The sequence below is a fragment of the Kogia breviceps genome, chromosome 12 (genome assembly GCF_026419965.1).
Source record: "Kogia breviceps isolate mKogBre1 chromosome 12, mKogBre1 haplotype 1, whole genome shotgun sequence".
NCBI classification, from domain to species: domain Eukaryota; kingdom Metazoa; phylum Chordata; class Mammalia; order Artiodactyla; family Physeteridae; genus Kogia; species Kogia breviceps.
In genome coordinates, this window is record NC_081321.1 from 102,027,539 (window position 1) to 102,052,712 (window position 25,174).

General features: G+C 56.8%; 1 protein-coding gene across 2 annotated transcripts; it reads right to left on the bottom strand.

Annotated features, from left to right (window-relative positions):
* Positions 1-2,394: 2,394 nt before the first annotated feature.
* MLC1 (modulator of VRAC current 1) lies at positions 2,395-22,414 on the bottom strand. Of its 2 annotated transcripts, none has more exons than XM_067008340.1 (12): positions 22,305-22,414; positions 21,687-21,855; positions 20,166-20,255; positions 18,756-18,809; positions 18,413-18,514; positions 14,027-14,125; positions 13,586-13,657; positions 12,421-12,537; positions 10,394-10,450; positions 9,615-9,737; positions 5,548-5,697; positions 2,395-4,041 (listed from the first exon to the last, which is right to left on the bottom strand). In XM_067008340.1, the coding sequence occupies exons 2-12, from the start codon at positions 21,849-21,851 to the stop codon at positions 3,961-3,963; spliced, it is 1,110 nt and encodes a 369-aa protein (XP_066864441.1). In that variant the 5' UTR covers positions 21,852-21,855; positions 22,305-22,414; the 3' UTR covers positions 2,395-3,960. The 2 variants fall into 2 exon arrangements, with proteins under 2 accessions (XP_066864441.1, XP_058938064.2); XM_059082081.2 differs by having other exon boundaries at positions 2,691-4,035; positions 22,305-22,392.
* Positions 22,415-25,174: the final 2,760 nt, after the last annotated feature.

Here is a 25,174-nt window from a genome sequence, read left to right on the forward strand (position 1 = left end):
CCTTTAAAACTTATAGCAATAAGAATTTATAGGTGTTTAATTTATAATTTTGGTGAATGACAACTTAACTAAAAGATACTTGTACATTTTATAGGGAAAATATTAACCATTAGGTCTTAGAGAAAGGTATCCTGGTGAACCTGGATCAGTTTAGGGCCTCTGTTATATAACTATAAACTAAGTTCTAAAATGAAAATTTAATATTTTAGATAAATTTTCCAAAGAAAACTTGACAGTCAAAGAAATGTGAAAAAAATCATGTTTAAAAAATAAAAAATCCTTATACATCATATTTCATGGTGAAACACTGAGCACTTTCCTCCTGAGTGTGGAAACAAAAAAAAAGATGTGCACTATATCATATCTTTTCAACATTATACTCAAAAGTGCTAGCCCATGAAATAATGCAAGAAAAGGAAATAAGAGGTATAAAGACTGAAGAGATCTGCAGGTGATGATTGTATATGTAACATATCTAATTATATGAGTTAGTAGTGTATTTACCAAGGTCACCAACCACCAAGCCAGGAAAATGAATTCAACTGTATTTCTATACACTAGAGAGAATTAGAAAATGAAACTCAAAAATGCCACCTACAGCAGTGGTAAGCATGGATTATCTGGGAGTGATTCTAACAAAAGGTCTTGCACACCTGTAACTAAAAGTGGGAACCTTACTGACAAGAATGAAAGAGCTAATAATGTTCATGGTCAGAAGTCTGGAATTTAAGATGTTAATTCTCGGGCTTCCCTGGTGGAGCAGTGATTGAGAATCCGCCTGCCGATGCAGGGGACACGGGTTCGTGCCCCGGTCTGGGAAGATCCCACATGCCGCGGAGCGGCTGGGCCCGTGAGTCATGGCCACTGAGCCTGCGCGTCTGGAGCCTGTGCTCCGCAACGGGAGAGGCCACAACAGTGACAGGCCCGCGTACCGCAAAAAAAAAAAAAAAAAAAAAAATGCTGCAGTTTAAAAAAAAAAAAAAAAAGATGTTAATTCTCACCCCAATTGATCTACACATTCAATGGAATCACAAAATCCCAGCAGGACTCGTGTGTGTGTGTGTGTGTGTGTGTGTGTGTGTGTGTGTGTGTGTGTGTGTGTTGGGGGGGGGGCTTATATTAACAATTGATTCTAAAAATGCAAAAGTCCAAGAAAACCTGAGCACGTCTTGAAGAACCAAGTCAGAGAAACATTAAGACTTATTACGAGGCTTCTGGAACTTCAGAATAAGGACGGGCAGACAGATAACAGAACAGACGGATGGCCCCCTCCCCGAGCCTGAGCTCGACGGTCCCTTTCGGGAAACCCAGGGCGGCGGGCGCCGGACAATACTGACTAGATTCTCCTCTCTGCTCCCCTGCCGATGACGCGGACGGTTCCATGCCGGCCTCGGGCACCTCGCCCTTCCTCCCTTCCACTGCCTGGACCCCTGCAAGGGGGTATCTATCAGTGCCGATAGAAGCAGGGAGCTCAGAGGGGCGAGAGCAGGGCTGGGGTGGAGGGGGAAGTCTGGGGTTTGGGGGTGCGCAGGCTAGGGTCGGGGTGGGGGGGCCGAGGCGGCGTCCAGAGGTGGAGGGCTGGGCAGGTCTGGAGTAGGGGGGCGGTCAGGAGCTCGGAAGGAAGGGTAGGTCCGGGACTCCGCGGGGGTGGTCTGGAATCCCAGGGCCGGAGGGGCAGAGGGCGGAGGGAGATTGGCCCCGTGCTCACCCGGGCCGGGGCCCGTGCCCTCGCCCCCCCGTCGCGCTGTCCCGCGTCCTCCGGTTGCCCGGGGTGACGGGCCCGGGCCGCGGCGCATTGCGCAGCACCGGGGCGCCGGCAGCGGGGCCCGGGGAGCGCGGCGCGGCGGCGGCCGGCGCGGGGCGTGGGGCTGCGCGGGGGCCGGGGCGCCGGGGGCCGGGCACGCTGTCCGCCGGAAGGAGGGCCCGCGAGTGGCGCGCGCCCCGCCTGGGATCACGCGGTCCCGCCCCGCTCCGGGCGTCAGGGTCACACAGATCCGCCCTGGCAGTCAGAGCCCCCCAAGTCATAAAGACCCGAGGGCCACACCCGGGCCCCCGCCCCTGCGGAACCAGCTGGGCTGTCCAGGGCAGGCTCTGTCCTGGGACTCTCGGGCCTCTTTCTGGTCCACACCTGGGGCCTCGCTCCGCACCTAACATTATATGTCCCCCAGCAGAACGCGCCTAGCCCACCAGGGAGTGTGCTCTGGTGTCCCCGGGGTCACTCGTGGGGCCTGACCCGCCGCGCCGGGGGTTCCCAGCATGGGCCAGTGTCCCACCCCACCCAGATGTCCCGCCTCTCTGGTCCAGCATCTTTGTGGAGGGAGGGGTGAGTAGGAAAGATCCACCCACCCCGTCAGTGCCTTCCTCCCGGTAACTTTCCCAAGTCCAGATGTCATCTTTATTTGGTTTAAAAATGTTTATTTTGCATTTAACACCCCAAGATAACCCGAAAGTGAGGTTCTGCACCCACCGAGTGAGGGGTGCTGGGCATTCCCCTGGGTGGGTGGGCGCCAGTGCCTTTCCCGTCTCCACCGGATCCCGCTGCAGACTGGCTCAGGGCTACGTAAATCACGAATAAATGAAAAGGTGGCCCTCGCCCCCATCCCCCTCCTATGCGTTACCTCTCAGTTGTTTCAGACCTGGGCACGGAAATACCCAGAGACCCAGAGTTAAATAGGCACCTGGGCCACATTGACATGTTAGCATTTATTGCTCAGGCAGTATTAAACTATATCACACAAAAATGTAAATTGACAGAGACAGGACTATACACTTTTAAAACCCCATCTGTGTGGATTTTTCAAGCTCTCTCTAAAATAAGAAAGCGCAGGCCTGTGTTAAGCCCCCGGGCACCTCATTCCAGCTCTAAGACTCAGACTTTCTGGACCCCCAGGAGGCATCAGCAACACCTGCACTGTCCCCGTGGCTCCCGTCCAGGCTGGGAAGCTGCGGGAAGGGGAGGTGGCCCCGTGGGCTGCGGCTGGGTGGGGTCTGCTTGTGTGCAGGTGAGAGCGAGCCACCTTGCTGCCCCCGTGGTCGTTTGGGGGCCTGACCAAGGCATTCGTCTTCCTGGCCCACCCGGGACCCGGAGGCCACCGAGACGTGGAGATGTGAGCTGTCGGTTTTCAGAGCCTTGGACAACGGCCCCGCCCCAGAGAGCACTGAGCTGCCACAGTGGACGGGGTCGACCGCAGTTTTTTTGACACAGGGCTCAGGACGGGTGCAGGCTGACCGCTGCTGAGCTGGCTCGCCACTGGCCACTGGCCATGTAGGACACCCATACGTGCACCAGGGCCACTAAACGGGGGCCCTTCCGGAAAGACTGGGTTGAATCGTAGAGAGAGCAGAAATGCAGGCAGGTGGGCTTCACGTGGGGAAAGCTGCGCATTGGGGGTGGGGGCTGCTCTGGGGGAAGTAGCTCCATGGGCTCTCAAGACAGGGCGGAAGCAGCTCTGCCCTCGCCAGGGAATCCATGCTCACTCAGCGGGCTGGGCCCCCAAGAAGAGAAGAGCCGAAATGGGTGAGAGCCACGCGCGGCTTAGCACGGTGTGTGTGTGCTGGCTGCGGACAGTAGGTGCTCAATGAAAGCAGGGCAGGGAGGCCGGGCGAGGTTCGGAGGAGCAGATACCGGCAGCCGGTCACCGGTTGGACCGGGAACCCGGAGACCCGTGGTTGCCCCAGTATCAGCGCCTGGAGAGTTCAGCTCTAGCGTGGGCCCCTCCCTCAGCTGGGGGTCCCGTGCCCCTGCTCCTGTGCTCAGGCCACCTCGGGAGCCCTGAACTGACTGCAGCCCCCCCAGTCAGCGCAAAATAGTCAACGTTTGCCTATTTCAAAATTAAACTACCGTAAGAAATGAAAACTCCACCTTGCAGCCCAGCCTGCCCTACGAAAGGGGAGGGGCGAGTAGGAAGGTCGCGGCTCAGTGACAACTAGCGTCTGTGCGTTAACGAGCTGGGCCCGCAGTCACTGGGCCATCTGCACCATGACGGCTCTCCACGCCTTCTCCTTGTCAAACTCCTTCAGGGGGCTTCTGGCCACCTGCGACTGAGACAGGCAAAGGGTTATTTGTCCCGGGCCACCCACACGGCAGGAAGCAGGAAGGAGGCTCAGTTCCCTCTCTCTACTCTGCTGTCCCAGAGCCCCGGCACCTCCGGCCACCACCCAGAGCACATGTCCTCCGCAGGGGCGGGGCCTGGGCCGCCGCGGGGTGGGCTCTGGATGCGGGGGCGCGAGGCCGCCGTGAGTGGGCATCCGCCCAACAGCCGGGGAGCCCGGGGCTCGGGTGGAACCTGCCCCTGCCCCGTGAGGCCCCTTCCTGGGGGTCTGCGTCCCAGCACCTGGCAGAGCAGCGTCTGCATTCAGTAGGGGCTCAGTAAATACTGCTGACTGTGGCACCAGGGTGCAGGGCTAAGTCCCTCCAAGCTCTTCCTGGGGGCAGAGGCTGGACACTCCACAGAGGAGGGGTCTTGACCTGGCCCCGGAGGCTGTGAAGGCATCTCCAGGGGCATGACACCAGGGGAGGGAGGACGCTTGAGGCAGCGGTCACCAAACAGGGAGGACAGCTGCCCGGCCCAGCAGCCCCTGAGCCCCCAGAACTGGCAGTTCTGGAACGTGGAGGGAGGATTCATGGGCCTGACGCTGCACCTTGGCGTCCTGACACAGAACCAGGGGGACCTCACGTGGGACCCAGGGACAAAGCCAACCCCGCCGGGGACTGACCACAACCGGGTAAAAACAACCACCAAACGACGCCATATGAGAAGTGCACCGATGGGAGAGGTGGCGCGTGTGGGGTGGCTGAGGAAGGACCAACGGCCGGAGCGCGCCCCCCAGAAAGGGCGGCAGCAGGCTCGCTGGGCGACAGGGTGACGAAGGCAGGAGGCTGGCCGCTCTGGACGTGTGGCAGGAGAGCAGGACGTGAGACGGGGCGGGCCCGGGTGGTGGCTGGGCGGGAGGAGTGCCCGGTCCCCCCAGGGTGGCCCTGGTGGGCCCTGCAGCAGCCCCCCAGGTACACGGAGCATCGTGTACCAGGAGGACAGCGGGCAGGTGTGCCCGGTAAAAGCACCACAGCGGGCAGCTCATGGGAGGAGCCTTTCAGCTGTGGGGGACAAGAGGCGGGGCCTGGGGAAAGTGCAGCGGCCCTGAGCCTGGCCGAGGGGCTGGCGTGACCCTGAGCCCCACCGGCCAGGGGTCACCGACGCCACGTCTGCAGTGGGCACCCTGACGAGCCGTGGGAGGGAAAGCTCTGTGATCCGTGCACGTGTTGGCCAAGTTCTCTCCTACATTTGTAGGAGTAGAGCCGGAAGAATTCAGTCCACAATACCTTTCCAGAAACGGATTTGTGTTTGCCTGGCTGGCTTAGAAAGCATGTAACGCATTGTACCTTTCCAAGATTTTTCTGGGGTGTTTTAGAAAATACGAAGTGACCCAACAGGTCTTGAAAGAAGTCAGCGCAGGTGGGCGTCGCTTTGCCCAGGGCCCTGGGAAGACAGCCCCACCGGGACGGGACGGGACGGGACGGGGAGCCACGCCCGCTCGGAGGCCACTCACCTCTCCCGCCGGGCGCCCCTGCGGGCCGGGCTGTGCGGCGTCCCAGGATGCGCCCGCCTTGAAGCGCACGCACTGGATGACCGTGGCCGTGTTGAGGCCCGCCTGCAGCAGCAGCTCCAGCAGCAGCAGCAGCGGGAGAGCGTCGTAGGGCTGCCGGGGGTGGGGACAGGCGGTGAGCAGCCCAGGGCCTCGCCTCCCGGCTCTCAGCCGCCCCCAGGCCCCCGCCGCGTGGGCCGGCTGCCCAGGGAGGCAACGCACAGGCTGCCCAGGCCGCGGCCCCGGAGCACAGAGCGTGAGCCCCGCGGCAGTCCGTGTGGAGCGCTTTCAGGCTCTCACTCCACTGTGCCCCCCTATTACGCCACCAGCCTGAGCAGTGACATTCTGTCTCAGCGAGAGAGAGTTGAGGGAATCACTTCCGCTCTGGGTTTAACAGAGGGACACAAAGATGACCCGCAGGCAGCCAAGCCCCGAGATGGTGCCGCTGCCCGGGTCAAGTCGTCCGGGCCTCCCAACAACCACTCGGGTCCACGGCGGAGCCACTGAAACCACCCGTGGCCTCGCCGAGGGCGCCCAGATGGGGCGGAGGTCTGCCGTGGAGGCCCCGAGCCGGGCGAGAGAGAGGGGCGGGGTCCGGGGCAGCGGGACACAGGTGCCGTCGACAGGTCAGTCTCGAGGCTGGAGGGTCCGGCACTGGCTGCTGGTGAGGAGGGGTCTGCCCGAGACTAGAGGAAGCCCCAGTGGCTGCAAGGACGTGCACAGAGCACCGGCCCCTCCCCACACTGCGGGGGTGTCCTTCCAGCCTCAGAAATACAAAACGATGCAACGTTAAGACAAAGAAGAACCCAGAAAATGTCACTGTTAAAGAAAACCAAAAAGGCTCAACACCTCTGAAGTTTATGTGCACATTTAACCATGAGTCCAGTTTTTTAAAAAATGCAACATTGGGCTACCTAGAGCCAGGCAGGGTGATTCTACAATTCATATAGGGACTTCCCTGGTGGCGCAGTGGTTAAGAATCCGGCTGCCAACACAGGGGACACGGGTTCGAGCCCTGGTCCGGGAAGATCCCACATGCCGCGGAGCAACGAAGCCCGTGCGCCACAACTACTGAGCCCGCGCTCTAGAGCCTGCGAGCCACAACTACCGAGCCCGCGTGCCACAACTATTGAAGCTCTGCGTGCCTAGAGCCTGTGCTCTGCCACAAGAGAAGCCGCCGCAATGAGAAAATGAGAAGCCCGCGCACCACAGCTAGAGAAAGTCCACGTGCAACAGCGAGGACCCGATGCAGCCATAAATAAATAAATAAATGGATGAATAAAGAATAAATAAATAGCTAGCTAGCATTCATACAGAAGAGCTAGCAAGCGACAGAAGTGAGTCACCCCGAAATGCAGGGCAGCCGGCCGTGAGGCACCGAGCAGGCCAGGTGACGGGACCCGGTGCAAACCTCCGGGGTGCACCTGGCGGCACAGACCGGCCGAGGGGGGACAGTCAGGGCAGAAACAGACGCAAACAGAGCAAAGCTCAGCGCGTGATAAAGGCAGAGTCTCAGACGACTGAGGGAAAGGTGGGCTTTTTAATAAACAGTGTTTGAACCACGAGCCATTTGAGGAAAGTCCAGCGGGGCCCCCACTCCCCGTGCTGCACTCCAGGCTAAACTCCAGCGGAAACACAAGTACGAGCCTTTCTAATTGCGACTTCAAAGCTAGAGGCAATAAAGGAAAATACTGACAAATTTAACTGCGTAAAAACAACAACGACAACAAAGCTTCCACGTGACAAAAATCACAACAGGCAGAGTGAAAACAGTTGCCAAGCCGAGGCTGCTGCTTGCATCTTCTGCGTCTGACGGAGGACTGGGCTCCCTGTGTTAGCAGCACTCTCAAAGCCCACTAGGAAATGGTCAAGAGACACGGACGGAGGTTACTGGAGAAATGCAGCACCGTAGGCACAGTAAGAGGTCACTCGTTTTCAGAGAGATGCACGTAACAGCCCCACGCGAGGCTCCGTCTCTCACCTGCGTTACAAAGCCCAGCGTGGCAAGCCTCCCCAGCTACGGAGAAGCGGGTGCTCTCATACCGCTGGTGGAAGGGAAAACGGGAGCCCCCAGGAGAAATTAAGTTAAAAAAAGAAAGGTAAGGTGTAGAAGCGTGACTAGAGTGACCTGTTTTGTAGGAAAGAAGGAAAATAATAATATTCACTGTAGGTTGCCTGTAGACTCCTCTGTGTTTGCCTTTCGGATGCTTTGACTTGAACCGTGTGGAGGTTTGATGTATTCCAAAATACTATTAAGAGGGGAAAAAGCATCAGAGCCTACAACTGAATACAAAGAGAAACCATTAACCTCGAGTGTGTAGCAGGACCACTCACAGAAGAGGCATTCCTCCCCAGAGCACGTGACCGCACCCCCGAGTGAGCACAGGGGGCCCTCCCTCACCCAGCAGGTGCGCTGCTGGTGGAGAACGGGCCCTGGAACTGTGAACACGTGTGAGCCGTCGGGCAAAATTAAGCAGTACCCATGCTCAATGTTACCCGGATTGGGGGACTAAGAGAAAAATGATGCAAGTACAAAATAACAGAGGTTAAGGGGAGAGAAGCCCTAGAAGGTAACATTTGAATCGGAAATAGCAATATACGTTAGGGATCTTTAAGTGGACATATATTTCTCAGCTCTGTCCACTGACAGGGCCCAGGAGTAACGACGCCCCCACAGGAATGGGCACACGGCCCCCCCCCAGGGGCGAGGGCGAGACAGGGCAGGACCAGGACCAGGTGAGCCGGGGCCAGCTCAAGCGTCCGACGGGAGAGGATGAGGTGCTGGCATCTGGGAGCCCAGGGCTGGCTCGCCCGGCGCGTCAAAGAACAAAGGAGGCGGCGCTCTGCCGACGATGACGAGCACACGTCCTCCGCGGGCTCTCGGCAGGCGCAGGTGTGAGCGGCCCGGCCTCCCCTGTGGCCCGGGCAGCGAGCGGCCCTCAGTGCTGCCCGCGGGCACCTCCGTCCCGCGAGCGGCCGCCTGCCTTCCGAGAGGCAGCCCGGCAGCCGCTGCAAGCCGGCCAGGAGGGCAACGCCAGTGCCCCTGCCCTCGCTCCTGCTGGCACCACTGCAAACCGACCCACAGCTGCCGCCACCTCCAGGACAGCTGGCCTCGACTCCGAAAGGTCAGTGGCCTGGGGGAGAAGTGGGAACCGTCCCGGATCCAAAGGGACCAGAGCGCAAGGGGTGACCCTCGAAGCCCTGAGAACCTCAGCCCACGAAGCCTCTTCTCGGGATGGTCTGAGGGGACAATGCCCTGTCACCTAGTACATCAGCCACCTCAGGTGTGCAGGAGGCTGTCCTTACTGTTGAGATGCCAGAGCACCTAAGGGCGAAGGGTCACCTCAAACCTCTGCCACTTGCTTTCTGATGCTTCTGGAAAACGATGGCGGAGCGCGTGCCCCACCCACCCGTCAGCATAAACACGCACACGGACACACGTGTAAACCGCCGGGGAGCCTCAGTGTTTACTGCATTAACCTTTCAACTCTTCTGTATGTTTGAAATTTCTCATGATAAACGTTTGGGGGCAAACCCTGTCTATACTGGGAACGCCGCGGGGCGTCTGAGGACCAACCTCACCTGGACCCGAGCCTGCGGGGAGGACGCTGGACCCCCGAGAGGCCCCCTTAGAGGGGAGGCTCCCACTCCCCTCGGTTTACCCAGGGACCAACGGGGCCTCTCGTGAAACTGGACAAACGGCGACTCTAGAACGCAAGTGGATGGGAACAGGGCCGAGAAAATGGGAGGCGCCTGTGAAGAGGGGTGTCTGGGGGGGTGCTCAGGGCAGAGCAGCCCAGAGGAGAAGGACATGAGCAGCGGAGCGGTCCCGGGCAGAACGGGCATCAGAGGACGGTGCACAGACACCTCACTGTCCACGGAGAAAAGCCAATTCGCAGAAGCCGCTCCACGCACATCAGGCCGTGTGCAAAGCCAGCTCCGGCCATCGGCCCCGACGTGGGCAGCGGCTCGGCGCTGCTCGCCGCCATCGTGTTTCCATAGCGTTTAAAATAAAAGAAAAGGACACCCACCTTGAAGGCTGGTGGGTAATCTTTAAAGACAGCCATGATTCTCATTACGCTGAAGGACAGGTACCCCGAGGCCGTGAACAGCAGCGGCGCCGCGAGGCTGCAGATGGCTATCAGCACCTCCACCTGGTGGGGAGCAGACAAGAGGCGGGGGTCGACGCGGGGCTCGGGGTCTGGGAGCCGCCGCCCGGACAGGGCGCGGCCCGGCAATCACACCGCGGGGCTAACGAGCTGACGTGCGGCTGCGTCCAGCGTGGAGCACCCGCTGCGTCTCTGTGCTCGGTTTGCCCGTTAATGCAAAGCTCACCGTGCGTCTGGCAAGTTTTCGCAACTTAGGCGCAGTTCGCTCTGTTGATAAAATAGCGCTTAGGAACTGATGGCCTCTTCCAGCGCCCTCCGGCCTGCTCCTGCGACCTCCCAAGGCCCTCCCGCCTCGGAGGGCGATGCCTGGCCCGGAGGCCACGCAGGCCCAGGTGTCGGCCGAGCTCAGCACCAGCTCAGACGCTCACGCCGCAGGGCACTTGGGCCGGTTTAGCGACTGTCACTGTCCGACATCCACAGCCGGACGGGACGCCGCCTCTGCTGAGTCCCACGAATCTCTCCCGACTCTTATGCCAAATGGGCCGTTTCTGCTTACTTCCACAGACAGCCCAGCCCTCGGACAGTCGCAAGGCCCCCGCAGGTCCGCAGCCGGCAGACGCCCCTCAGATGCTCGCCCCCCGACCCCGCCCAGCCCGGCAGGTCGCTCCGTGGGTGCCTGAACCTGGCCGGGCTTCACCTACCAGAGATCTGCTGGGACACTCTGCTGTCACGTGACTGACAATGGCACTTGGAAAACACTAAGAGAAAAGGAAGAAGAAAGGCTTCAGAGATGAGAGCCCAAGTCAGGTCCCAGACATGTACCCTCCCGTTCTGGTTCGGGCCATCCTGGCCGCCAGGAGAGCCGGGGGTCCGCGCAATAGAGGCAGAGCACCCCGGAACCCTCACACCTGCTCTCTCAGATGTGGCACCCGCCCCCAAGCACTCGTGTGTGTGTCTCCTGCTCCGTCTCGATCCAGCACCGCGCCGGGGAAACGTAACACTGACTCAACAGCTTCGTCCGAGGCAGGGTCTGTGTTCGAACTTGCAATTGTCCCGATGACGTCCTGGTCCAGCTGGGTCTGTTCCCAGCTCAGGACCCAATCGATGATCACGCTTTATGCTTCTGGTCCGGTCGCCGGCCCCCTCGATGGGGAGGCCTCAGCCGACCCCCAGCGGTGCCGCCTTCACGATGCCACATTTCTGGAGGCAGCAACCAGCTGGCCGCTGGCAGGCTCGGTTGGTTATCAGGCTCAGGGCCCCTGGAGACACCGTGCCCTGCCCACCATGTCTGACCACTGGGGGTTCCTCCACTGGACAGCATTCCTGTCCCTTTGTAATCAAGAAATGCCTCTTCCCACTTACTTTAAGGAGCTTGACTTAGTTCTGCACGATTTGGGCACAGAGGGAAGCTCGGGGGAGCACAAGGTTTCCTCGAAGCTGCTGAGCGCTGGGCCCGGCCCCCTGCCATCCACCTGCCCCCGGCTGGGGGCCCAGGCGCCCAGGGGTCCGCCGCCCCAGCCCAGCACAGCCTGCTGGGCCCAAGTGTGTCCGGGCCCCAGTTACCCATCCACACGCCCACAAAGGAAAAGGAAATGCCCAGGCCCTTGGTGTAGGAGCACAAGGCACAGGAGCCTGCGGTTTCGGGGCATCACGTGACACGTGGAAACTCGGGTGTGCGGGGGCCCATCGCAGCTGCTCCAAGTGCATGTGTGTGGCCCACACCCCGCCGGCAGCACAGCCAAGGGGGGCCGGAGCCTGGGGGCCGTGTGTTCCCCGGGCCGCACTTCAGCTGAACACTAAACAACATTAAATTATGTAAGTCAACTCGGACTTACTTATAAAAGGATGAAAGGCCCACGTTTAGAACAGTGACCGTGTAGTCAGTAAGCACTTACCAAGCACCAGGTGCGGTGCTAGGCATTTACGGTAGTCGTATTCAATGTAAAATACTATGAATGCGTTACATTTTAAAACGTATTATAAAGCAACGTGAACGTTATATGTTATAAAATAATAAAACAAGTATTTTTCAGGGAAACTAATACAAAAAACATAAAATAGTAATAGCAGCTACCGCGTCCCCGGTGCCGCAGCGGCTAAGAATCCACCTGCCAATGCAGAGGACACGGGTTCGAGCCCTGGTCCGGGAAGATGCCACATGCCACGGAGTAACTAAGCCCGTGCGCCACAACTACTGAGCCCGCGCTCTAGAGCCCGCGAGCCACAACTACCGAAGCCCGTGTGCCTAGAGCCTGCGCTCCGGCAACAAGAGAAGCCACCGCAACGAGAAGCCCGCGCACCGCAAAGGAAGGCGGCCCCCGCTCGCCGCAACCAGAGGAAGCCCGCGCGCGGCAACACAGCCAAAAATAAATAAATAAATTTATATTAAAATAAAATAATAGCTAATCTGAGGGAGCAAATAGTATCATGATTACAAAAATACATCTGTATGAGGTACTGGTATTCTCAAGCCAGTTTTAAAATTAATAATAATAATAATAATAATAATAATAATAATAATACCAGCTAACATCCCAACTCATTTAATCCTCGGTTCCCAAATCGCCCTGGTCTGGGGCCCACGAGGACCTGGGAAGCATCCTGCTTGGCCCACCAGCGCGCCCACTCCCCACCCCCGCCCCTCCTCCTGCTGCTTTCCTGCCTGACTGCCCCGAAACCGAGCTCAAAGGTCGGCCACACTGACGAGGGCCACCCAGGGTGTACTCACGGCCACTAAGATCCAAAAGAACGTCACCGAGAGGTGCGGGCCCGAGATGGCGTCATCCACGTTCAGAGCGATGACCCCTCCAAGGATGGCGGAGACACCGGCGACGACCTCGATGACCTGGGGGCAGAGAGTGTCACCCAGGGGGACGGGCAGGCTCCCCGGGGTCCCTGGAAGGGGGCGGGGGTGCGGAGGGTCCTGTGAGCTCAGGGCAGAGCAGCAGGGTGCCCCGTGCTGAGACGCTGAGGATAACCTCCAAGGGGATATCAAAAACGCATATTCCCAACCCAGATTCGTGGGAAGGGGAAGGAAGAAGCTCCTCCAACTCAAAGGAAGGTGGGAAAAGGCATAGAAAATAGGAAACAAAAAGATGGAGAAATAAATATGAAAGCGTCAGGAACTGCGCTCTGAGTGAACCAGCTCAATTCAAACAGCACCAACACTCTGTACAGAAACTGCCCAAATGTAAGGACAGGAAGAGCTGGAAGAAGAAGGAAAGACACACTGGGAAAATATTAACCAAGAGATAACTGATGTAGTTAACAATATATGTTCTATGGCAAAAGCCATTACTAAAGAGAGTTGCTCGTAATGATTTTTTAAAAAAATGAAAGAAGGAAGAAAGGAATTCTAAACTTTCATGTACCTAAAAACCCAGGCTCAGGGCTTCCCTGGTGGCACAGTGATTGAGAATCCTCCTGCCGATGCAGGGGACGTGGGTTCGTGCCCCGGTCCGGGAAGATCCCACATACCGCGGAGCGGCTGGGCCCGTGAGCCACGGCCGCTGAGTCTGCGCGTCCGGAGCCTGTGCTCCGCAACGGGAGAGGCCACAACAGTGAGAGGCCCGCGTACCACACACACACAAAAACCCAGGCTCCAAAACTCTATGGTGAAAAGCTACAGAATTACAAAGACAAATCGATAATGCCCACAGATTGGGAGGTTTTTAACAGATCTTTCAGTAATAGAACGAGTAGGCAAAAACATTTTGGAGAGGACATAAACGAGTGAAAACACAATTAACATATAATTTATGCACACATTGAGAGTAAAAGGGGGTGTACTGTCAACCAGGACAGGTCGTGTACCAGGGACACGCCTACACCATATTTATCTAGTACTCCCCCCACAATGAAATAAAATAAGGAGAAAGAAAAGCTTTTCTTACGGAATAGGATTTCAGGAGCCGAGCAGGAAATGTCACTTCATACAGAACGTTGGTGCTCTCGGAGATGGAGCCCTGAAAAGAAACGAAACCTCATCACAGGGGTGGCCGTCCGTCCAGGCCGTCGCTCGAGTGACGGTCTGAAACGTGAGCGTCTGGAAGGCGCTCCTGGATCGTCAGGCTTCAGCGCGAAAGCTCAAACACGGACCCTCTCGTTGCATGTGAAAGTGTGTTTGATTGCTGAAGTCCTGGCTTACGAGGTGATACTTTAGGTGGACTTGGTCTCTGCGTGTAACACTACTGGGGGGTGGGGGGCGTGTTACTCCATCAGGATCAGGCCGTGGAGGAGATGGTGCCGCATCCCCAGGTTTGCCTCCCCGGAGCCGTTGGCCCCTCGCTCCGCAGCCAGGTCTGCGGTGCAGCCGTGCCTCAGGCTAGACCGACCTTCTGCTTGCAGTGCGCCTCGCTGGACCTCGCAGATATGATCACCGTGGCCGCCATGAAAAGCTCCAGCAGAAGCAGCAGAATCAGATTGAAATTGATCTGCCAAAGGAGAACACAAACGTCTGTAAAACCGCCTTCTTCACTTTCATCCCTGAAACGTGGACAGTCTCACGAAGGGGCTTAGATGCCTCTTCAAAGTCTTGGCAACTTTTCTGTCCAAAGCCAGATGCCAGGCACACACCTCTGACTCACGTATATCTTTTTGTTTGTTGGTTGGTGGGTTTTTTGTTTTTTGTTCTTTTTGTTTTTTGTTTTCTGCGTTACGCGGGCCTCTCACTGCTGTGGCCTCTCCCGTTGCGGAGCACAGGCTCTGGACGCGCAGGCTCAGCGGCCGTGGCTCACGGGCCCAGCCGCTCCGCGGCACGTGGGATCCTCCCGGACCGGGGCACGAACCCGCGTCCCCTGCATCGGCAGGCGGATTCTCAACCACTGCGCCACCAGGGAAGCCCGGTCGGTGGGTTATTGATTTTAAATTATTGTTGGCTCAAGGGCTGGATTTGGCCCTCGGGTCGTAGTCTGCCCTGATCTCAACCTTCCTTGGTGGTTGGTCTCTCCTGGGTATTTACTCTAAAGGGATGAAAGCTTACGTTCACACCGAAATCTGCCCACGTTTATAGCAGCTCCGCGCATAACTGTCCCAAAGAGAAAACACCAGGGGGTTGGGGGTTACGGAGCTGACGCGTGTCCTGACCGTTGCCAGTCACAGAAATCCACGCCTGTGTTTAAATCCACAGGACAATACGCCAACGAAGTTGATTTCACTGTGTGATATAAAACCAACCAATCGGGGCTTCCCTGGTGGCGCAGTGGTTGAGAGTCCGCCTGCCGATGAAGGGGACACAGGTTCAATCCCTGGTCCAGGAAGATCCCACATGCCGCAGAGCAACTAAGCCCATGTGCCACAACTACTGAGCCTGTGCTCCAAAGCCTACGAGCCACAGCTACTGAAGCCTGCGTACCTAGAGCCCATGCTCCACAACAAGAGAAGCCACTACAATGAGAAGTCCGCGAGTAGCAACAAAGATCCAAAGCAGCCAAAAACAAATTAAAAAAAAAACTTACTGGAAACTGTTTAGATACAACCTATTTAAAATCAGGAATAAGACAGAGTCCCACGGTAGCAGAAGTCCTGGCCAAAGTGATAGAGAGAAAGGAACAAGAGGGTTAGACTGAACAGGAGCGTTTAAACTGTCGTTATTTGCAGACAATAGGGTGACCTACACAGAGAAACCAACATAACCTACAGAAAACTCGGAGGATACGAGTCCAGCAAAGCTTCTAGGCACAAAGTCCACTTATAAAAATCCATTTTTAAAAACCGGTACAATATGAATAAGGTCTGAGTTAACATGTGCCAATGTCAGTTTCCTGATCTGACCACGTAAGATGCTCTCATTGGGGAAAACGAGATGAAGGATACACAGGAATCCTCTGTACTATTTGTGCAAATTCTTTCCAGTCTCAACTATTTCAAAATAAAGAAAAAATGAAAATCAGTAGCCTCTCTCTGCACCAGCAATAAGCCATGTAAAAATATAATTTAACAAATAAGACACCATTCACACTAGCAGCACATCTGTCAATCATCTAGGGATGGTCTAACCAAGAATACACGGAACTTTCCAACCCTAATAAAGGACAGAGATGATGTGAGTAAGCAGAGACCGTCTATGGTCTCAGTGGGAAGACTCCACACAATACAGATGTCAATTCCCACAAAATTACTCTGTACGTATCAAGGAATCGTAATAGAATCCCAGCTGTATTTTTTGAGGGACTCAATAAACTTATCCTGAAATATATTTGAACTAAGAGCTGTCAGCTTTGAAGAAGGAAGACAACTGGAGTCACGGAGCCACAATAAAAAGCATGGGGTCGAGCAGCTCGCGGGGGAACTTGACACGCACTGCAACAGACAGCAAGCGCTGCGGCTCACAGGAAGAGACCCCTGATTTAGGACAAGCCAAGGACGGGAAGGAAGCCCAAGAGGGCAAACACCCAGGAAGAGGGGCTCAAAGGTACTAGTGATCAGAGAGTGTGACCTGAGGTAACAGCAGGCCACAGCACCGTCATCAGACGTGAAAACGGGGGCTGTTGGGGACGCCAAGTATGGAAAAGGCTTTGGGACCTGGCAGCCTCCCGCTGGCGGTGAGGGTGTGTCCCGGGCTTAGTTGAATCCAGGTGGACTCACGCCCCTCCCCGGCCTGCGAGGACCCCGAAGACACGTGCCCACGTCGGCCCAGTTGTGGAAGGGGAGCATCGGAGGCCGGGGAGCCGGATCCTCCCCTAAAGAAAGCGGTGCCCATGGCGGACATGCAGCCGCCGAGGCAGGGACGGCAGGTGGGAAAAAGGGAGCAGAGACTCTACAGCGAAGCCCCGCATAGGTGTCCCCGGGGCGGAGGTTCAAGCCCAGCGCCCGGCTCAACAGGGAGACAGGGGAGGGGAGCAGCCCCTTTCCTGAGTGGCCTCACGCTGCAGAGTTTCCTGCTTCACCATTTGTGACCTTGTGTTTGGACACCGGTGGTCCTGACACTGTGGTACTGGGGTCCTTCCATGTGTTTAGGTGTCCGAGCTTCGTATCCTCCGCACGGCCTGGCTGGACTTTCGAGGTGGCAGGAGCCTGAGGGTCTGGTTAGTGGCGGGCTCTGGCGCTGGGGCCTGGGCTGGGGGATGATGCAGGTCCAGCTCCGGGGGAGCCCATCCAGTAGGAGGAGGCGGTGTATACGAAGCTTCACGCATCTGTCACACTTTCTTCATCCATTTTGTGCCCTTGGGGGGCACCAGCCTCGGTAATGGACGTTGGATTATCTGTTTTGGTTTGGGGTTTTTGCCACGATCCACAGGGCTGCTAGCAACACACCGCCTGGTCACATGTGTGCGTGTCTCTCCAGGGTTTGTGCCATGGGGCTCCCCAGTGTATGTACTTCTTCAGGAAGGACCTGCAAATTCCAGACTTTTCCATAGAGCCTACAGCGGCGCGTCGGAGTTGCCAGCTGTGAGGGAACCACCCTGGGCTCCTGCCCGTCCCGATGCTGGAAGCGGCATCTCCTGTGGCTTTCAACGACTCCCTCTGATTACTAGGGCAGCTCCTCTGAGCTGCACGTTGGCGCCGTGGTTTCCTGCTGGTGAGCGCCCGGCGCGGTCTCCTGCTGCCCTTGACTTTCTCCCAAGGCTCCTCACGTACCCTGGGACCGGCCGGCCACTGCAAGAGGACGTGTCCCCTTCCGCACAGAGTGTGCTCCTTGTGTCTGCGGGACTGGCCGTGGCTTTGTGGTGGGTGGGCCGGGGGCAGGGCGCCCCCCCCCGGTTGGTCACGGCCGCGCACGTGGGGCTGCCTGGGCCGACTGGTCAGGGGTGGCACTCCTGTCCTGCTGGGACCACTGTGGGGTGCGGTGAGCCCCCAAACATGTTCCTCAAGGGGGCTCCACCCCGACCCTCGGTCACCGTTAAATCTGCTGGGCCCTGCCTGCAGGCGCACTTGCTCTGGACCCACGGCGCCCGCTTCCGCATAGGGTTTCTTTGGTAAAGAAGCATCATAATTCTCAGCGAGGCTTTATGATTTTCTACAAGAGTCTCCAGACTTTTTGTTAGGCTTATTCCCAGGAACTTTATAAAATGATATCTGTAATTAAATAACATTCTCCAAAATCTCTGTTTCTGGCACAAACAATTGTTTTACATTGATTTTCACATCCAGCGACCATGCTGCGTGGGCTTAATAATCCAAATGTCAAGAAAGCAGAAAATCGTCTCGTCTGCAGAAGATGGCAGCACAGGCGCTCCTTTCAGATCCGCATGTCTGTCCGTTTCTCATGCCCTAACACGCCTGGCTGAGACATCCTCGGGCCACCACATCCTTTTCCCGATCTTAAAGAAAACGTGTTGAACACAGAGCACAGGTATCTCTGATCAGGTCCTGTTTCCTAGAGATTTTTTTTCTACTGCGTTGTAAGTTAAATGACAAGACTCTTCCATTTTCTTAACGGAACATAAAGTAACAGGGCAACTTACCTCAGCAGTATCGCAGATCTGATGAAAGATGTTATTACATTACTGTTAATGTTTAAGAACTGTTGTGAAAGAGATACAAAAATCAGTGAATTCGCCCACTGAAATCAGTGAAAGCGTTAAAGACAATTCTTTTCTTCAGAAGCCTAAATGAAATTCTCAAACTCAAGAGCTGCGACGCACATTTCCGGTGTAACTACCCAGCAGACAGCTCACTAACGCCAGCTCCGAGCCCACAGGGCTCAGCAGACCCAGTGGGGCCAGAGCCGTCGGCTCCTGTGACCCCGGGAGGACCCACGTGGCTTTCCAGGGACTCACATCTACTGCTGACGGGTTCAGGACAAGTTTGCATCCAAACCAGATCAAACACGTCGTGGTGACAGCAAACGTGGACACAAACAGTATCTGGAAGTTGGGAATCTGGAAGACAAGACAGGAGGGGTTTCGTTCTCCTTCGTGTGAAGAAAGAAACCGAGTGACATTCAACCACGTGACCGGGCATTAATCACCCATCTCAAGGATGGGGCGCCTGGAGTCAGCTGGGGGGGGTGCCTGTGAGCTCGGGCCCCTCCGCCCTCCTGGGGGCAGAGGGAGGGGGTGAAGGAAGCCCCCCGGTGCGGGTGCAGGGCTGCAGAGGGCGCGGACAGAAGGCTGGACTCACCGCGCTGGCGTTTCTCCTCCAGACGGCAAAGCTCACTATGGCTGAGGGGATACACTGAAAAGAGAGAGCAGGTGAGCGGTCCTGCTGGCCACTCTGCGTCCTGAAAAGGCACACGGCCCGAGACACGTCCCCCTCCGTCAGACGCAGTGGGCCCTCTTGATGCTGAAGGGTCCTGGGTCTTTCAAAATAATTATTCTGGAAAGAGTTTTAATTGTTCTGATGATGAAAAAGACATCGAAATGAAGACGGTCCTAGCTGGACGCGCTTAGAAGCGGATGTAGCTTCCTGTGGCCCGAGACCAGGCGCGTCTTGGTAAGAATCAGGCAGAAAGGGGAAACCATCTGCGTGTGAAGGAGCAGAATTTCTCAGGGGCCCCAGAGCCCCCGGGGTCCTTGTCAGAGGTCCCCACTGCGTCCCCGGAGCCGAGGACAAAGGAGAGCGCCAGCCTGGAGTCAGGGCGGGGGGCAGTTGGGGGGCCAGCCTGGGTCCCGGGGGCCGTGCCGGTGACGCTCTTGCAGCGACGGGACCTCCCCGCCCAGACCCTGAAGTGGGAGGTGCGGGGCGGGGGGGAAGGTGAGCCCAGCAGGGGTCGGATGGGGGCTGGGCACCGACGGAGGAGCCAGTGGGCCACGTGACTGGTCTCCCTAGCCTGTCACCCCTGGGGGTGAAGGACGCAACCGAAGATTTTGCTGGGACATCGGCCTAGGTCAGCGTGGCCCTGGAGCCATCTGAGTCAGAGGTCAGAGGTCCCTGTGACCCCCAACCAGGGCTGCTCCATTGGTGAGCACAAAGGGCCACCTAGGGGGTTCCAGAGAGAAGGGCAGGAAGCGGGTCAAATGCTTTCAAGGGGTTTTCTTCTAAGGGAGTGGAGGCTGGGCAGCCTGTGGCGGGGGGCGGTACAGGGTAAGGGCAGCTGCATCTGTCTTGTGTTCTCAGACATCTGGGGATGCTGACAGGGCTGGCACAGGAGAGCAGATGGGTGAGAGGGCCCCCCAAACGCCAGGGGATGTGCCCTGTGCTTGAGCCGCTGGGAGTCACTGGTCGTCTCCCCATGAGGACTGGTGGTTCCCCAGGCCTCGGCTCTGAGTCCAGAGGCGGGTACAAGCTTCGGAGAGGGGTGGGGGCGTGGCCCCCAAACCACGGAGGGCCTTCCCTGACAGCTCCTGGGGCGGCCCGGAGCAGCACGCAGCTGCGTGTGCGACATCAAAGTGCCGTTCCTTGTCCTGGGGTCTGTGGGGTAAGACAGAGTTGCCTCGTTGATCATTTTCAAAAGCAACAGATGCTATGCGAAGCCACAGTATAGGAAGAGAGTTTGAATGAGGAGCGAGTGACAGCAACGGGTATATCTCAGAGCAGAAAACCCAGGTGCAAAAGCTCAAACATCAGTGCCGACACAGCACTGCTACTCACTGAACCTGCAGCACAGCGTAGGTAATCCATCTCCAAAGGAAACACATTTCCCAGGTAGAGGGAAAACCCCGAGGTCACAATCAGGCAGCTCTGCAAAAAAGAGCAGCACGAGTTCGGGTGACAACACGGTCAGGCCTGAAGGTCAGGAGGCTGAACAACTAGCCCTCTGACTACAGCTTAACTCTGTACAACACCGACATCCACGCCTGGATCCCGCCGGCTCTCACTCCGCTCTGCAGGGTGGCAGCCGCCCACCCTCCCCCAGCGGCAGGTTATGGGCATCTACACTTATTTGGGGGACAGGAGACTCTTGGCAAAATTCAAAGCAAGAAATGGTGGCTCCACGCCCCAGAAAATGCCTTCACCCCACATGTGCAATTTCAGGGACCTCGGGGCCCCCCAGGTCCAGGCACAGAGCCGAGCACACAACCCCATCCCGCTCAAGGCACCGGAGATGGAAACTCTCTGCCCAGGGCGAGGCCATGGCGTCGAGGTCACTGGTGTAAGGTCACTCAGACCGGGTGTGGGCAGAGAACCGTATGCACCCCGTGGAATGGGGGTACTGGGACGCGCGGGCCCGGGGCCGGGGGAGGCCAAGGCGCACCCCTCAGGGAGAAGAGGGCAGCGGACCAAGGGCTGTGGCCACAGCCGCTGCGGGCAACAGAGTCCAGGACCCGGGAATGAGAGGAGGCCGAGCGGCCGCCCACCATCCACCCGGGGGCTGGAGGGAGAAGTGTCCTCTTCGACCCTCACGGCGGGAGTTCCCGTCTCAGTGGCACAGGGTAGCGGCTGGGGGGAGGGCGGGCAGGGCCACCAGGCTGCCGCGGGGCTGGCCCGCAGAGCCCGGGGCCCAGGGAGGGGCAGGCCCCAGCCCGGCTCCTGGATCTCGGCCTCCGGCACACTGACCCCCGAGCTCCCGCCCACAGAGAGGCGCGGCCAGCGGCCGCTCGGGCCCAAAGGGCTTCTTCTGTCGTCCAAGTGCTTTTCCAAGCATATCGGAAGGGAGAGGTCCCGGGACCCCAGGCAAGGTCCCCTCAAGCCTGCCCCCTCCTGCCTGCTGGCCCTGTCCCCCGGCCCCTCAGCCTTCCCTGGTCCCATGGCCCTGGCCTCCTGCCTCAGGACGCCGTCCTGCTGTCCACCCCGCCAGAGGCCCGTCCTGCGAGCGTGGCCCCTCCTCCCCACCTCTGCAGACCCCCAGGAGGTGAGCGTCGTGGAGGCCGCCCTGGTACAACACGTGAGCCGGCAGGCGCAGCGTGGGCCCCGGGCTGTCCGACCCCTGTCGGGACACAGAGCAGCCACAGCCCAGAGGCCAGCAGGGCCAGCAGGGCCAGCAGGACAGAGCCTCACCAACTGAGGAAAATAACTTAAAGAGCGCAGCAAATAAGCGCATCAGCACCCGTGAGTCTCTCAGAGGCAGAAGTAACCCGGGGCTGCTCTTCCCCAGGCCAGCTGGGAACAGCACCCAGGCCGCGGACCCCGGAGGGGACGGTGTCTCCGTGGGCCCGGCGTGGAGCTGCTCACCCCCATCAACACGGAGAAGACCCACGTCTTGCGGCTGAAGCACGGGGGCAGCCTGGAAGACAGCTGAAGGTCACTGGGCTTGGTGTCCGGGGCGTAGCTCCCCGCATCCGGCCGCCCGCGCTCTAGTGGGGGCATCCGGTCGTAGCCCAGCTCCTCCCGGGACATGGCGCTGCCGGGGGGCAAAGGCTGACATTAGCGGCTGCAGCGCTGCACTCACCACGCCGCCGCTTATTTATTTGTGATAAGATTACAAATTTCACTTCTGATCACTCTGAAAAAACTCCCAAAGAAGTGATTTTCAATAGATACTTGTTTTTAAGTTGTTTTTAGTAAAGGAGATACCATTTGTATAGAACTACTGTAAGAAGAAAATAAGCAGTTAATTCCACAAGTGAATAAAATCATTTTCCCAGGAAAACAAACCTGAACAGTCTAGATTCACAGCAGGACTTTAGGCTTTAAGTACTTCGCCCTCTCCCCACCCCCCCTCGATTTCACTTCCACTGGCAGCGTCATTTATGAGTCCCATGATGTGCTGGCTACTCCAGACTCAGGGTGGCAGCCGGACAAGAGATCACAGATGTGCTCTACACGAGGGTTTCCCGTCTGCACACTTACCTCTGCGGCGGTTCTGGTGTGGGAGCGCCGGTCTCTGGGTGAGGGGCTCCTGTTACCGAGTCACCCTGCCTTGGGTGTCCAGCAAGAACTATTCACAGATGGAACAAAAGCCCGGCAGAACTGCACTTAAGCCAGGCAAGGAGGACCGCTTCCTGAATTTCAATGAGGACATGAAGCGAGGGATCCTGGAAAGTTCTTGGTTGGTTGTATAACTGCTGGCCCGGAGTTCTGCTCCGTTCTGTGCCAACCCCGCCAGGAGCACAGGGGCCTTGTCAGGTCCCCTGGGGGCAGGCAGGTTGCAGGCTCTGGGGTGGGCATCTCGGAAGAAAAGGTGTACCCGAGCGCAGAACTGCACCAAGCACAGGATCCTGGCGGGCCGGAGGGCCGGGTACCTGTTTTGGAAACAAACACATTTTTATCCAAAGCCTTATTCTCCATCCTTTCTGGAAGCCCTTTTCCATCCCCTGTGATCACACAAGGAACACCTCCTTCACAAGGTCTCACACACATCTGCGCTCAACGTGGCTGACCTGGCCCTTGAACTGCTTGGGATTCTGGCCCGCGGGTTCCTGTGGGCAGCGCCGGGTCCCGCTGTGCCCTTTCTTTCTGCTCACCAAGCAGAGGGAAAGGACGGGAGGGCACTTCGCCCAGAGACACTGGCGCCCCACAATTACAGCAACAGTCTTTAGCTCACAGGAGCGCATAAATGGCTCAAACCAAAGCATTCTGCAAAGCTGGCTCCTCAGACCACAAGCCCACATCAGGCTTGAGCAAAGGCTTCAGTTTCCAATCGTGGGATGCTCTGTTGTCTTTGTTTTTCAACCAATCAAGAAGGATTCGAATTAATTTTCACAAACTGTGAAGTCAAGAAGGGATTTTAAATAGATTAAAAAACCTCCCAAACCTCCTTATTAACTGTCTTTTAAAGCAGTAAGTAGAACTAGCAGGAAATGTCCGACCAATGGAACTCTTCACTTCTCTCTTTGTTTGAAGAAAAGCATTAAGCAGGTTTCACCATTTCTGTGCCTTTCCAAAGCTGTTCTCTAAGAAATCTAACAAGCTGCCTTGAATCAGAGATCGTAGGACAAACACCGCCCAAAGCGTCCTGGGGAGAACGTCCTCGTTTCTGGCGGCAACACTAGTTTCTAGAAGAAGCCCCGATCCCTCACACAAAGTATAGTTCCTCAAGAGCCCTTCCTCTGTCTTCCGCTGCCGAGGTCCCGCTCATGCTTCAACGTTCACCTCGCCGTTCAGCGAACATCAGCCAAGTGAACAGGGCAGGCCACGGTCCTTCTCACATGGAGTCCACCGTCTAATGAGGGGACAGGCGCACACAAGAAGAATAAATGGGTGTGTTCTATGGTGACGTACTTGACTCTCTCTGTGACAGCAAATAAGTCCAGGGAGGGGATGAAGGTGCTACCTGGGGAGTCAAGGCAGGCCTCACTGGGAAGGAGGTGAGGCAGGCAGGGAGCAGTCGCTGCAGGTGCAAAGGCCCTGAGGTGGCAAGGCTGGAGGACAGTGAACACGAGGATCACGTGAGGTAAGGTGCAGGTGAGGCCTCTAGGGACGAGGTACCTGTGGACTTGGAGACAGGCTTGGCTTTGACTCTGAGATGGACTTGCTCGGAGGCTCTGGGCAGAAGAGTCCAGGTGGGAGGAGCACAGGCTGCGGGGCAGCAGATGAGAGCAGGTCCTGGTGGGGATGGAGGTAGAGAGGTGGGGGTGGTGAGAAGTGACAGGATTCTCAATAGACTTTCACAAGCCAACCTGATCTGATCTGCCGTCCCAGTGACGTGGGGCGAGGAGGGCAGGAGTTCGGGAGACGGGAAGGTTCTCGGCCTGAGTGGTGCAGCTGGAGCTGCCTCACCTGGGATGCAGAAGACAGAGGTCAGGAGTTTCGTTTTGATGATGAGGCTGAGGTGTCTGTTGGATGTCAAGTGGATCTGCTGATGAGGTGGAGTGGAAGAGTCCAGAATCCAGGGGAGGTGTGGGCTGTGGGATGAGAGGGGCAGCCCTGTGATGTGGAAGCTCACACACACGTCACCCTGGCTCTGGCGCCCTGCAGGAAGCCCGGCCCAGCTCCCAGCCCCCGTGTTGCATGCTCTTGTTCTGGGACGTCTCTCCCCACTTATCCAATAAATCCCAGGGCCTTTCCCACTTCCTTGTGTTTTCCTAGCAATGAGCCCAAGACAGGGACTTAGCAGTGCTTTGTATCATTTAAGGAATGAGTATCTCCCCACCTCTCAGGAAGGGGTTGTAATTATACTGTGCATCTACGGAGAGGTGAGGCCCAGGCTGTCGATCAGACTGAGGGATCTGACCCAGTAAAACAAAAACATGCCCGTCAAAGCTAAATTGGACCCCAGCCAACAATACCAGGATACCCATGGTTTCCAACAGCACATGGAACATTTGTGAAAAGAGGCAAGGAGGAAAGCCTCGATACATTTTAAAAAATTAATTCATCCAAGTTTTATTGTCTGACCATGACAAAATTAAATTAGAAATTATTAACAGAAAAATATCTGGAAAATCCTCAAATATTTAGAAACTAAACAATATACTCCGAAAATAACCCTATGGGCCAAAGAAGAAATCACAGAGGAAATTAGAAACTGAAGGAAAATGAAAATACAACACGTCAAATTTTGTACAATGCAGCTGAGTCGGAGCTTACAGAAATGTATACTTTTAAACACTTATATCAAAAATGAAGAAAGTCCCAAAATTCATTATCTAATTTTCCACCTTAAAAAGTTAGAAAAGCACAAATCAAAGTAGAAGAAGGAGGAGGAGGTGGAGGAGGAGGAGAGAGGCAGTAGAGGCGGGCAGGGGTGGGGGAGGACGAAGAAGACAAAAACAGAAAAT

Coding starts and splice junctions, on each gene's coding strand:
- MLC1 (XM_067008340.1), bottom strand. CDS start 21,851: ATGTCCCGGGAGGAGCTGGGCTACGACCGGATGCCCCCACTAGAGCGC. Junction 18,515..18,755: donor GGAGGAGAAACGCCAGCGCG/GTGAGTCCAGCC, acceptor CTTGTCTTCCAG/ATTCCCAACTTCCAGATACT. Junction 9,738..10,393: donor AGTGTCCCAGCAGATCTCTG/GTAGGTGAAGCC, acceptor GCTCCCCACCAG/GTGGAGGTGCTGATAGCCAT.